Here is a 14506-nt window from a genome sequence, read left to right as displayed (position 1 = left end):
TATCATGAAAATACAATTTTATTGGTTGATGTTAATTTCCTCATTCTTGTGGCAGCAAGACAAAATTTGGCTACATTACAGGTAAGAGTGGTCTTATTTTCTGCTAAAATAGTGTTTATATTTATTGAATCATGTAAAAATAACAATATAGCATTAAACCCACTAGATCAGGGATGTTCAATCTTGGCAATTTTAAAACTTCTTGACTTCAACAAGCTGGCTGGGGAATTCTGGGAGCGAAGTCCACAAGTCTTATGGTTGCCAAGGTTGGATACCTTTGCTAGATATTAATGTAAATAAAATACTGTTCATGGGAAAAAATAGTATCTTTTAACAAATGAAAAATAATGAGAAGAATGACATTGTTTTAAATGTTTCCAAATATCGTCAATATCTGGCAAATAATTTTGATTTTGCAAACCTCTCAAATGGTCTTCTTGAGGGACCCCCAGATGTCCTCAAACCATAGTGGTGGCTGGTGGCTGAGCAGACTGATAGCATTGTGATTAACACCAGCTGTCTGCAATTACTGTAAGTTCGAATCTCACCAGGCTCAAGGTTGACTCGGCCTTCCATCCTTTCTAAGGTAGGTAAAATGAGGACCCAGTTTGTGGGGGCAATAAGCTGACTTTGTATAAATATACAAAAGTATGAAGGCTATTGCTTAATGCCTTGTAAGCTGCCCTGAATCTCCGGAGAAGGGCGGCATATAAATCAAATTAAAAAAAAAAAAAATAGTCATGGTAGGTAGATGTCCCCATGGTTGTCTCTGCTTAGGAACTCCTTTATAAGGGACTCAATTAGTTCCTCACACAGGTTCAAGTACAAATGATAGCGCAACAGGATGTAATAATAAATGGTAGTTCATCTCCAAGGAGAATCTGGGCATAGGCTGAGAAATCAGGGTATGATGTCAGGAGGACAAACCTGGTTTGAATGTCTATAAAAGGAGCAACGAAGAAATAAGTTTTCACTGCTTCAGAATCACAGAGACACAGTCTATGGCTACTGTTTGATAACTGCCATCCCAAATTGCAAATGGGAGAATTCTGACATTGAACAAACGATAGCAAGGTGTTTTCTAGCTGTGCGAGGTAGCCAGTAGCGCGGTAGCTAAAAAGGGAGAGGCAACAAATTCAGAACAATTTATATTCAAAGCATTTTATAAGGAAACCGAAAAATTCTGCTATTTTAGAGACCACACACTTATTTGTCATATAATTTGTTTTATTTATATTTCATATTTCTATACTGCCTACCTCCCTCAGAGATTTGCCCAATAAATCATAGCTGAGCCAACCATGGTTTTAGTTTGGCTCAATTGATGAGTGTGGTTACTGTTGACTTTCTAGATCAGGGGTCTCCAACCTTGGCAACTTTAAGCCAGGAGGACTTTAATTCCCAGAATTCCCCAGCCAGCAAAGCTACTGTAGATCACTCAGAAAGTTGAACTGCCTGAAGAGGTGATGTGTGAAGATGGGGAAGAACAAGCCAAGGAGACACTGGTCATCCACCATCCTATCCTTGAACTTCTTTCCATAAAGGATGATCTCATTCTTCTGTGACTAGAGGCCACCTATAATCTTGTGGCTGCAATCAACATTTTGGGAACAGCTGCAGTGCACAGAAAACAACCTTCCTCAAAACCTCCTTCCTCCAGATATGTGCGTGCCTCCACAATTCCCAGCCAACAGCAGCAAAGGCTGAATGAAGAAGAAGAGGCCTAAGCCCAACACACCCAAGGTTATCAGGGAAGGACAGCACAGAAGGCGGTTCCCGCCCTTTTAGTGCAAACACACTGACAGAAACTACCACCGCAGCTGGGAATCCAATGACTTTTGCAAGATGGCCGCCCAAGAACCATCACCCTTGCCCATCCTACTGGGACTTGTAGCCCAGCAACTGGGATGGGGGTGCACTGCTTCCCAACTCCCTGATCTATCCAGTTCATTCTTAAGAAACTTTTTTTTAAAAAAAAAAACAATCTCAACCCACCTCAGCAACCCTGAACAGGACAACAAAAAGAGGGAGTTCAGAAGTCTATTGTCCTTCCAATCCGGCTTGGTTTCCTTGAGTTCTCCTCTGTTTCTAATCCAACCTCTGGCTTTTCCCCCTCCAACAAAGCCTTCTGCAGTCGGTTGGTTTTGCCAATAGCCAGCTTAGGGAGTCCACGGTTGAGCCCCTCCAACAGCACACAAGCTTTGCAAAGGGGCTGGCTAGAGAAGTAGCCGCACCGCCGGCAGGTGCCCTGGACGGGCAAGCGAATGTCCTTACGGATAGCCAGACGCTCCCCCGAGTGCACCAAATCAGCCACTGAGCTAGGCCGGATAGCTTCCAGGTCTTTCAGCAAGGCACGGACGTGGCCCCGGTAGGCATTGGGGGCGTACACGCACTCGGTGCTGAAGTAATCCAAGCCCTGGAAGTAGGCATAGAGCACGATCTCTTTTTCGTAAGCGTTCTTCAGCGGCTTGCAGCGAGGCAGGGTTCCCTCACTGCCCGTCAGGATTTCGGCGCAGCGTTGAAGTCGGCCAACGTCGCCCCGCAGGAAATTCATCAAGATTGTCTCAGCCACGTCATCGGCGTTATGACCTAGGAAGCAAAGAGAAGTGCAACAGGTGAATGAAATGGAGCAAATAGACTTTGGGTTTTCTTTTACAGGAGTCTTTTACGGGAGACAGTTGGAAACTCAACCTTCTTCCTCAGAAGCTGCCAGAAACTTAGTTTGGGTTTACTAGTAAATCCTTGGCTGATACACATAGAAATAGTCATTTTAATAACTCGGTGCCTTCCGCAGTGCCCTTAAAACCTTCTTTTTTCAGCAAGCCGGGCTGGCCTAACACTTTTTAAATGTTTTAAACTGGTTTGTTATTGTTTTTAATTACGGGGCCAAATTTATATATATCCTTTTAATACTATTTTAATGTTTGTAATTTATGTTTTTATTTGGCTGTACACCGCCCTGAGTCCTCAGGGAGAAGGGCGGTATATAAATTGGATATAAAATAAAAAATAAATAAAATAAAACAACTCGAAGACCTTTAGAAGATTTTCAAAATTAAGGTGTAACATTGAGAATGAAAGAATTTCAAGTCTTTTAATAAGCCAGCTCGGCTCCGTTCTGAAGCTGAAACTGAAGATCCTGACTCGGCACATGCTCAGAGTCACTCTTGCTACAATTAGTTCAATGAGATACAGTTAGCCACAAACTCCTCGCCTATACATCAAGGTGCATTCGCACAACATGCTCAATCCAAACCAAACTAGATATCTAACTAGAGTGTTTTTCAGCCTCAGCTATTCTATGGTGGTGGACTTCAACACCCAGAATTCCCCAGCCATCAAGGCTGGCTGGGGAATTCTGGGAGTTGAAATCCACGCATCTTAAACTTGTTGAGATTAAGAAACACTGCCTTACTACTCAATGTGATGTCTGAACGTAGCCATAATGCTACCAAAGTTAATGTTCCCCATTATTATCCTTTCAAAAGCTTAAGGCCATTACTAAATTTTAAAGGAGTTAATCTTATAATTACAAACAACATACTAATCCCCATTTGTTTAGTTATGGTTTATTTAATAAATCATAAATGGCTGGGCTCACACAAAGCTGTAAACCAAACGCAAACTCAAACCATAACATGTTGTGCAAATCCAGCAATACCACCTACTGACTGGAGCAACGTGGTGCCTCCAGAATGTTCTGAATACAGCTGCCATGATTCCTGCCATGGACCATACTAGCCGTAGCTTATGGGGATTGTGGTCTGAAACAGATGCACATACCACACACTCTCATTTGGGAGTATTAAAATCAACAGGACTTACTTTTGTGGAAAAATAAGTAGAAACAGGGGTTGAACATTAGGCATCCTTTCCTAAAACCTCGGTGGCCTTTCAAATAAATAGATATGCGGAGTCCTTGGAGGTCTCCGAGCATGGTCGTTTGCTTGCAGACATTTCATTCCCCAACTAGGTAACAAGATCAGCCTGCCTGGTTCAATAATGAAACTTCTGCAAGTAAATTTCACATGGCTCAAAAGCACAAAGGATACCACAGTTCAACATGTTACATATATATTCTCTTCTATTGAATTTATTTATTTATTTATTTAGTAGTTCGATTTATATGCCGCCCTTCTCCGGAGACTCAGGGCGGCTTACAATGCTTTAAGCAATAGCCTTCATACTTTTGTATATACCTGCTTAGTAGGGCTTTTTGGGCCCCCCTAAGCGGTGTTCTTTTTTATACGAAGTCAGCTTGAATCATACAGATATAACATAACAGGTCATAAAACGGGGCAAAACACACTTAACAACTGTCTCACTTAGCAATGTTGTGGTCCATTGTGAACTGTTGTGCTCCATTGTGATCGTAAATCGAGGACTACCTACACTGATTTCTTACAGGCGTTTTGCACCCTTGTCCACCAGCCCGGTCCCCGTACCTGTGGCTATCTTGTCGGCCCCTAACAAAACGGCGCCCCGGTCCAGCGCCTGCCTCCGGAAGACGCCGCAGAAGGTGCAATTGTTCCTGGATCCCGTGTGTTGGACGATGCGGTCCATGCTCCATCCGTAAAGCTCCCGGTAGGAGACCACGTGCAAAGGCAGGCCCAGGCGGCCCCGGTTGCGCTGGACGGCGGCTAGCGAGTCGTCCCGGTAGCCCGCGATGCCTTCGTCCACGGAAAGCAGCAAGAGGCGCAAGCCGTACCCGTGGCGCTGGTTCAGCAGGCGCAGCACGTGCGCCAGCACCGTGGAATCCTTCCCGCCCGACGCCCCGATGGCCACCGTCTCGCCCGGCTGGAAGAGCCCAGCAGACACGATGGTGTCGTGCACCTCCGCTTCGAAAGCGGCCGCGAAGCAGCTCCGGCACAACGCCTGGCCGGTTTTAGGGCGACGGAGCGCGGCCCGCTGAGCCCCGCAGCTCCCGCAAAGCACGGGCACCGGAGGCATCCCGCCAGACGGGAGAAGGGGGCGCCCGGTTGGTGGTGACGCTCGCCAGGCGGGAGGGACTACGATTCCCGGCATGCTCCGCTTTTGCTCGCCTGCCCTTCCGCTCGCCCAATCCGAGCTCAGAACTAAGTTCTCACGGTGGGCGGAGGCGTTAAGAAGGGGGAGTTGATGGACCGTCCCGGCTGTTGGGATTCGTGCACCGGGGTTGGGGGGCTGGCAAGACGGCTCCCTGTTGGTTTATTATTATTATTATTATTTTTGCATAAACCAGGGTTAAATCGATCTGGATTTAATGGAATGGGTAAACCGAGCACTACAGTAGTGGCCAAAATTGTGGGAATTTTGGCCACTACTTTTGGGAAAAGTGTACTTTCTAAAACTAGCTAATAACACCACTTTTTTTTCTTTTTGGGAGGAGTACCATTATTATTATTATTATTATTATTATTATTATTATTATTATTATTTATTGGTTAATCTTTAGTGAGATTCACAGCCTTTGAGGCTGGTTAATAGCTCAGCAGCTCGAGTCCTAACCAAGGACCTAGGAACTGTTAAGGTATTATTATTATTATTATTATTATTATTATTATTATTATTATTATTATTATTATTATTATTATTATTATTATTTTATTTCTATACCGCCCTTCTCCCAAAGGACTCAGGGCGGTGTACAGCCTATTATAAGCACAAAACAAACATCAATTAAAATAATTTAGAATTATTAAATAATTTGGCTCAATTTAAAACCCCAGAAATTTAGAACACCCAATTTAAAATTATTATGTTGATAGCCCGGCCTGGCGGAACAACAGGGTCTTGAGTGCACAGCGAAATACCCAGAAGTCGGAGATCTTACGCATTTCCGGGGGCAGTTATATATCATTGGAAAGATGCTCAAGAATGTTCTTATGTTCCTTTCTTTCATCAAAGTAGTCAATTTTGCCATTTCAGCCAACTCCACCAACTTCTCACAGCTCAGGGAGGCTGTGAGTTCTAATCCTGCCATAGGCATAAAGCCAGCTGGGTAGCTTTGGACTGGGTGCCCTGTCTCAAACATAGGAAGAAGGCAAGAGCAAACCCCTTCAGAAAGAAGTCTGAAAACTGGCAGTCACCAGGAGTTAACACCAATTCGAAGGCACCCATATACAGACTTAATGCAGCCCAGGCTGTGTCCTTATCCAGGACATATTTAAGTACTTATTTATTTGGATGTTTAAAGTTGTCCCACTCTGAAAAGCCTCTGGACACCTTTCGTTATTGCTATTGTTCAGTCACTGTGTTTGACTCTTCGTGACCCCATGGACCTTAGCACAGTCGGCTTCCCTGCTCTCCCATCTCCCAGTTTGCCCTAATTCTTGTTCATTGCATCGATGCCATTATCTACCCATCTTCTGCCGTCACCTTCTCCTTTTGCCTTCCATCTTTCCCAACATCAGTCTTCTCCAATGACTCCTCTCTTCTCACTAGATGGGGGGGGGATGAGTCTGCCTATCGAGATGAGGTGGACCAGTTCCTTTCATGGTGTGGAGACAATAACTTGGTCCTTAACACCAATAAGACCAAGGAGCTTATAGTGGACTATAGAAGGAATAGATCAGACATCCAGCCCTTGCTTATCAATGGAGACCAAGTGGAGCAAGTGGCCAATTTTAAGTTTCTGGGTGTTATCATAAAAGAGGATCTGACCTGGGGCCCGGGTTTTTCAGATTCGGGATTTCCCAGATGTGCCAGTTTACCTATTGCTAGTAAAGAGAACTTTGGAAAATACCTGCTTCCGCATCTTTACTGGGAGTCGGGAGTTTTCTGGAATGCTGACATTAGCCCTGGTCAAAAGGGGCCAGCAGAGATTATACTACCTGAGAATTCTCAGGAAACAACAACTGAATGAAAAACTGCTGGTGACCTACTACCACTGCACCATAGAGAGTATTTTAACTTACTGCCCCTGTGTATGGTTTGCCAATTGCACAGTGGCAGATAGGACAGCGCTCCAGAGGGTCAACGTCATTGCCCAGAGGATCATTGGTTGCCCTCTCCCCTCTTTGGAAGAGCTTTATAGCTCCCACTGCCTTAAGGAAGTTCAAAACATACTTAGAGATCCATCTCATCCTGGGCACCCTTTTTTTTTTTGAACTATTACCATCTGGCAGATGGTACAGGATAATAAAAACAAGGACAAATAGGTTGAAAAACAGCTTCTATCCCAGGACAGTAACTATATTGAATTCTACTGTATAGTGCAATATTAATGCAATAATTTCAATTCAGTTGTATAGAATGTGAAGGATGTTTGTTTGTGTTTTATTTTTATAGTTATAATGTACACTGAAGATGGCATTTAATTTCATTGTATGACGTGCAATGACAATAAAGTAAACTAACGAAGTATTTGAGCTTCAGCTTCAATATCTGTCCTTCCAAAAAACAGTGAAGGTTGATTTCCTTTAGGATTGACCAATGTGATCTTCTTGCAGTCAAGAGTCTTGATTCCAACACCACAATTTGAAAGCACTCTGGACCGTGTATCTCATATATACATCATTTAAAAACATGGTTAGAAACGTAATAAAAACAAGACAATATTAAAAGAGTTGACAGGGGCTCCATAAACAATAACCTCAGACCAGGAGACAGTCTTAAAAGATTTCTGGAGCAAATGGAGAGTGATATTTCTGGCACTCTGATTTTGAAAACGGCATCATTCTCAGCTCATTCAGCTGCTTGTTTCTGCAGTAACTATGGTGTACAATTATGACTTTGGTTCTTAAAAGCAAATTGTGAAATGCTGCCAATTTTCTCCCTAGTGATTTCCGAACTCTCCTAAGTGCTGCTTAACTAGAGTATTATTGTGATTTAACAGTAAGCATCATCACAAGGGTAAGAGAGCCAGTTTGGTCTAGTTAATAGTTAAGGCCCCAGGCTAGAAGCCAGGGGACTCCGAGTTCTAGTCCTGCCTTAAGCATGAAAGTAGCAGGTCACTTTCTTTCAGCACAAGTCACCTCACAGGGTTGTTGTTATGGGGAAAAATAGGATGTAGTAGTATTAGGTATATTTGCCACTTTGAATTATTTGATAAAAATGAAGGTTGGATGAGTATAGATAAAATAAGTTGGGTGATAATATTAATCTCAGCCAAACACTTTTGCCCACCTAATGCTTGATTCGGATGATGAGACACTGCCACTAGGGGGCAGACTCATCTTAAGCATCTTCTGTCTGGGACATGGACCTCTTCTCAGAATATCATGGGATCTCTTACGTTTCCTGAACACTTAATGATTCTGGTGACCCAACAACATATTGGGTGACACTGGGCAAGTTCCAGAGATCCATGTGACATCCAATGTTTATGCTCTGTCTAGCTCTGTTTTGCACTCAAGGACTTGCCCAGTCATGGTTGTTTAACCTATAGAAATGCATTATGTAGGAAAGTAGATGGCCTCAGCTGCAAAATCTGCTTCCTGTTATTTTTCCATCATTCTTTGCCTGGGGTCAAAAGAATTTAATTTCCTGTCTTCTTTGCAACTGCCTTCCCAAAGAGGCCCAGATAAAACTTTCTGATCAAATAACTTTTCAATTTTTTCCCAAGTACTGTGATGTTGGAAAAGGAGAGCTACAGATCAGAGCAAAGAGAATTTTTAAAATATAGTGTATTAAATTTCTGGAAAAGTTTAAATATAATAAATAAGGAAATTAAGAAGGAATAAATGGAGAAAGGGAAGATAGAAAGTGAAAAGGAAAAAAAATAGAAAAAAGGTAACTTTCAACTTTCTTCAATATAGTTACAGATGTAAAACAATCTTTTGATCTAAAGTACAATATTGTACGTCATTGCTATAATCTTAAACAATCTGAATAATCAGATCTCAAAATTAATATAGCATTTATTTCAGCATTGAGCAAGAAATCCGGAAGTGGTTTCCATTTAGAAAGAAAGCTAGACAAAATCTTTTCTTTCATTAAGATCATTAATTTCATTAAAATAGTAACATTGCAGTCTCAACTTTTTATTTTTACATACTCATATATGCTAGCCATTTCAATAACAAGAAGCTTATCTAATCAGTAAAACCCAAGTTTCATTTTTTTTTCCATCTCAAGCACAAAGTCCAGAAGCAGTTTCCAAGCAGAAACAAAATTGGACATGTTCTTGTCTTTGATTAAACCAGTCAATTTAGCCATCGCTGCTAGTTCCATCTGTCTCTCGAGCCATTCATCCATTGTGGGAATTAAAGTAACTTTCCATTGTGCATAAAGCATTCTTGCTGCTGACAACATACGGATATGATATTGCTTAACTAACACTCCCAGTGTCCTCTGACATTAACCATGTTTGCCTGGTGTTCTAATACATCCTAGTGGACAATACATCCTTGTTGGTAAAACATGAGCATTTTCCTCTCTGTTATGTTCTGCAATAGTCAGCACTGTACAGAAAGTGTTACATGAACATAATTCTCTCCTATAGCATTAAATATTTCCTGTTTTTCTTTTATCAATTTTAAATTTTAAAATGACAGGTGCTGCAAGTACCCTCCAAATTTGGCATAGGTCTGTTATGTGTTTCTTTAGTCTCTTGAGCAAAATGAATAAAATTTGATTCTGACCTTTCCTTACAATGAATTCTTATTCCTGTTCTTCTGGATTTCTGGTCTGGGAAACGCATCTCTTAGTCTAACTTCAGAAGAGCTTTACACCTCTAACTATCCTTGTGCTTTAGATACTTCGGGATACTTCAATCTCTAAATGAAGGAAGGAAACAAACAAACAAACAAAAAGGTTTTCCGGAACTTCCACAAAACTTGCGAAAGGTTGCATTCAGTGGTGAAATCCAAATATTTTTACTACCGATTCTGTGGGCGTGGCTTGGTAGGCATGGCTTGGGCATGGCAGGGGAAGGATACTGCAAAATCTCCATTCCCACCCCACTCCAGGGGGAAGGATATTGCAAAATCTCCATTCCCACCCCACTCTGGGGCCAGCCAGAGCTGGTATTTGCCGGTTCTCTGAAGAAATTTCTGCTACCGGTTCTCCAGAACCTGTCAGAACCTGCAGGATTTCACCCCTGGTTACATTCTGGGGTATCTTAACAAAGAAATATGTTTTTAAAGAATTGTACATAAGGACTGCAGGTAGTCTTCAACTTACAAACCACAATTGAGCCCAAAATTTCTAAGCAAGGCAGTTGTTAAGTGAGTTTTGCCCCATTTTATGCCCTTTCTTGCCACAATTGTTAAGCAAATCACTGCAGTTGTTAAGTTAGTAACACCTTTGTTAAGTGAATCTGGCTTCCCCGTCGACTTTGCTTGCCAGAAGATCATAAAAGAGGATCACTCTACAACCAGCATAAATATGAACCAGTTACCAAGTTATCTGAATTTTGATCACATGACCATTGGGGATGCTGCAATGGTTGTAAAAATGGTCAGAAGTAACTTTTTTCAGTGCTGTTGCAACTTTGAATGGACACTAAACGAATGATTGTAAGTTGAGGACTAGCTGTACACCCTTTAAAATTCTTTACATTCTCTTTTCCAGTTCTGGAAGGCAGTTATGAACATGCCATGCCAAGCCTATGCAGTCCTGAAGAATATCTGAGAATTGAAAGCTCTGAAGTCCTCTGACGGAAGACTAACAGTAGTCTTTAGCAGACTACTGACGTAGTCTGTCTGAATTTCTGCTAGACGTAGCAGAAATTCAACGGACAACTCTGGGCTAAATTAACAACAATCCAACCAGAGGACAATAACTATCTTGGCTCATTCAAGGATCCTGTATTTCAGTGTCTGATATGCTCTTTCTGAATACAGCATTCCCCTCCCCTCCCAATGATTTCAAATGGGTTTTGTTGTCACTAATGCTGTGGGTTTGTTTTAGTTCATTGTATTGAGCTACATGCGTTCCAGACCAGCAGTTTTGTGCCAATTTCTACCACTTAAAAGTGTTCTTAAAAGTTGTAGACCTAGTTTTGCAACATTCCATCATTATTATCTTTGATCAGATGGTGATGGGAAGTCTTGATATATTGTTTTTAACTTCCTTCTCTTTCAAGGTGAGGCTGAGGTTTTTGGGAATAGATGAAGGAGGACAGCGTGATTTCTAGCACATATAATAAACTGAACGATATCTTACAATTTAAAATGTAATTTGTGGGTTTTATTATTCATATTTATTATTCATATTTCTATGCCGCCCACTCTCCGAGAACTCTGGGCGCCTTACACCAAAGACAGTATACTAAATAGCATATTGCCCCCAACAATCTGGGTCCTCATTTTACCCACCTTGGAAGGATGGAAGGCTGAGTCAACCTTGAGCCGGTGAGATTTGATCCGCTGATCTGCTGAACTAGCAGTCAGCTGAAGTAGCTGCAGTACTGCACCCTAACCACTGCGCCATAACTTTTATTCAGTTATTAAGTTTTTATGCCACCCCTCTCCCCTTTAAGGTGGCTCTGGGTAACTTACAGATAAAAGATAAATGGAAAAATAATTAACGTATTAAAACTATACAAATTACAATTTTAAAACTATACAATATGCAGTTTGCAATATATCTTGGTATGTTTCACCTGATCAGGTACAAATTTGTGATTTGCTACAGTACCTTAACATTGATTAATTCTGTGCTTGGTTATTCTACGTGAGATCCGTAAGATCTCCGACCTCCAGGTGTTTTGCTGTGCACTGAAGACCCTGTTGTTCCGCCAGGCAGGGCTATCAACATAATAATTTTAAATTGGAGTATTTTAAATTTTTGGGGTTTTAAATTGGCCAAATCTATTTAATTATTTTAATTTTTAATCATTGTTGTGTCCTGTGTTTTTAAATTGGCTGTATACCGCCCTGAGTCCTTCGGGAGAAGGGCGGTATAGAAATAAAATTATTATTATTATTATTATTATTATTATTATTATTATTATTATTATTATTATTATTCTGCAAGCAGGTTAAATGTCTATGTGAATTCAACCCTATTGCTTTGAATGATGTGTGCCACATGCTTCATGTGGTTAATATGGCTAATCTGGAATTGCAATAGTGGAAAAAGTGACCTTAAGTCACTCAACTTCAAGGTAATCCCGGATCTCTAATTAAACATTAAATAGTGCAGAAAGGAACATTTCCGTTTAATCAAGAACATTGTCAAGTTTTACCACACCTTTAATGGTGAAAACATAAAAATGTTTACACAGAAATAAATCTTGCTAATAACAAAGGCCGGTAGCACCAGTCCAATTGTTAAAATATGAGATATGTTTTATAAAGGCTTGCCTTTACTATCACATCCTGATCACACGACATTTGAAGCAAAAAAAAACCAAACCCGTATTTTTTGGAGTATAAGATGCATCGGAGTATAAGACGCACCTTAGTTTTTGGGGAGGAAAATAAGAAAAAAGCTGATTGGCAGGTGGATCGGCCTCCCGGAATACCCCCAATCCGCTGTTCCCAGGGGTGAATTTTAGCAACAGGTTCCTTGGTTGTGAGCTCTGTGCCTTGCTTTTTTTTTCTGCCTCTGAAACCTCTGAACCTCTGTTTCAGAAAAAACGTTTTTTCTGCCTCTGAAAGCCTCCGAAACGAAGCTTCAGAAAAAAAGCCTCTGAAGCTCTGTTTCCGAGGCTTTTTTTCTGAAGCTCTGTTTCCGAGGCTTTTTTTCTGAAGCTCTGTTTCCGAGGCTTTTTTTCTGAAGCTCTGTTTCTGAGGCTTTTTTTCTGAAGCTTCGTTTCTGATGCTTTTTCCAGCCTCTGAAACCTCCGTTTGAGAAGCTGGGTGGGGCTACATTTGGAGTATAAGACGCACCCAGAGTTTCACCCTCTTTTTTTGGGGAAAAAGGTGTGTCTTATACTCCGAAAAATACAGTAAATATTTCCTGCTTATATTTGAGCGCTTTCTAGGCTATACTAACTTCTCAACATCTGCCGGGGAGGCACCAACACCTCAGCGTCTATCTGTGTGAATTTATTTATTTATTTTTGGATTTATATACCGCCCTACTCCCGAAGGACTCAGGGCGGTGAACAGCCAAAAAGATAAAACACACAAACTACAAAATTTAAAAGACAATATAAAACCCATTAAATAATTTGGCCCAAAACAAATTAAAACACCCCTAATGTTTTAAAACAAAATTTGAAAATTTAAAAATTACAATTAAAAGGGAAGTTAGGCCAGGCCAGCCTTTGAAATAAAAAGGTCTTATTTATTTATTTATTTATTTATTTATTTATTAGATTTTTATACCGCCCCCTCTCCTGAAGGACTCGGGGCGGTGCACAGCCAAAGTTAAAAACATACAATATAAACAATTAAAATACGTTTAAAACAGAATTAAATCTAAAATGGCTCCCCAATTTAAAATGCCTTACCCATACCCCTATAAAAAGACAAATTTAAAATTTAAAAATTTAAAATTTCCACATTTAAAAAGGGGGAAGATTTAGGCCAGGCCAGCTTGATAAAATAGAAAAGTCTTAAGTGCGCGGCGGAAGGTGCGCAGATCCGGGATCCTATGTATCTCCGGGGGGAGCTCGTTCCAAATCGTAGGTGCCCCCACAGAGAAGGCTCTCCCCCTAGGGGCCGACAGCCGACATTGTTTGGCCGACGGCACCCGGAGGAGCCCCTCTCTATGGGAGCGTACTGGCCGGTGGGAGGCTATTGGTGGTAGCAGGCGGTCCCGTAAATAACCAGGTCCTGAGCCATGGAGCGCTTTAAAGGTGATAACCAGAACCTTGAAGCGCACTCGGACGACCACCGGGAGCCAGTGCAGCTCGCGCAGGAGAGGTGTCACATGGGAACTCCATGTCGCTCCCATCACCACCCGCGCGGCCGCACTCTGCGCCAGTTGGAGCCTCCGAGTGCACCTCAAGGGGAGCCCCATGTAGAGAGCATTACAGTAATCCAGACGAGAAGTAACGAGGGCATGAGTGACTGTGTGTAGGGAGTCCCGATCTAGATAGGGACGCAACTGGCGGATCAGGCGAACCTGATGAAAAATCCTCCCGGACACGGCCGTCACATGCTCTTCTTGAAGGCACGGCGGAAGGTGTGTAAATCCGGGATCCTCCGTATCTCCGGGGGAGCTCATTCCAGATGGCAGGTGCCCCCACAGAGAAGGCTCTCCCCCTGGGGGCCGCCAGTCGACACTGTTTGGCCGACGGCACCCTGAGGAGCCCCTCTCTAAGGGAGCGTACTGGCCGGTGTTAGAATAATACATTTTGTATTGAAGTATGTGCCTCTGCCCCTGAAAAAAAAATCTTCCTTGAAATTTGAACCACTGGGAAAGTTGTACAGAGCTTAAGCCCCTTAGTATGCTTAATAATACTTTTAATTATGTAGTAGCACAGCTCTTGATGACTTAAATGCACACATTGGGGGCTGAGAAATTTATTTTTTATTTATTAAGAGCCTTGATAGTACAGTGGTTTAATGCACCCTGTTATTAACACAGCTGCCTGCAATTTCTGCTGGTTCGAATCTCTCCAAGGCTCAAGGTTGACTCAGCCTTCCATCCTTTCTAAGGTAGGTGAAATGAGGACCCAGTTTGTGGG

At 41.9% G+C, this 14506-nt stretch overlaps 1 protein-coding gene across 1 annotated transcript; it reads right to left on the bottom strand.

Annotated features, from left to right (window-relative positions):
* CTU1 (cytosolic thiouridylase subunit 1) lies at positions 1-5046 on the bottom strand. Its single transcript, XM_034423632.3, has 2 exons — positions 4446-5046; positions 1-2589 (listed from the first exon to the last, which is right to left on the bottom strand). Exons 1-2 carry the CDS (start codon positions 5023-5025, stop codon positions 2033-2035), a joined length of 1137 nt encoding a protein of 378 aa, XP_034279523.2. The 5' UTR covers positions 5026-5046; the 3' UTR covers positions 1-2032.
* Between the last annotated feature and the right edge of the window lie 9460 nt (positions 5047-14506).

This window comes from Pantherophis guttatus, chromosome 10 (assembly GCF_059756535.1).
Source record: "Pantherophis guttatus breed Tessera chromosome 10, ASM5975653v1, whole genome shotgun sequence".
Classification (NCBI taxonomy): Eukaryota; Metazoa; Chordata; class Lepidosauria; order Squamata; family Colubridae; genus Pantherophis; species Pantherophis guttatus.
This window is presented reverse-complemented; position numbering and strand designations above follow the sequence as displayed.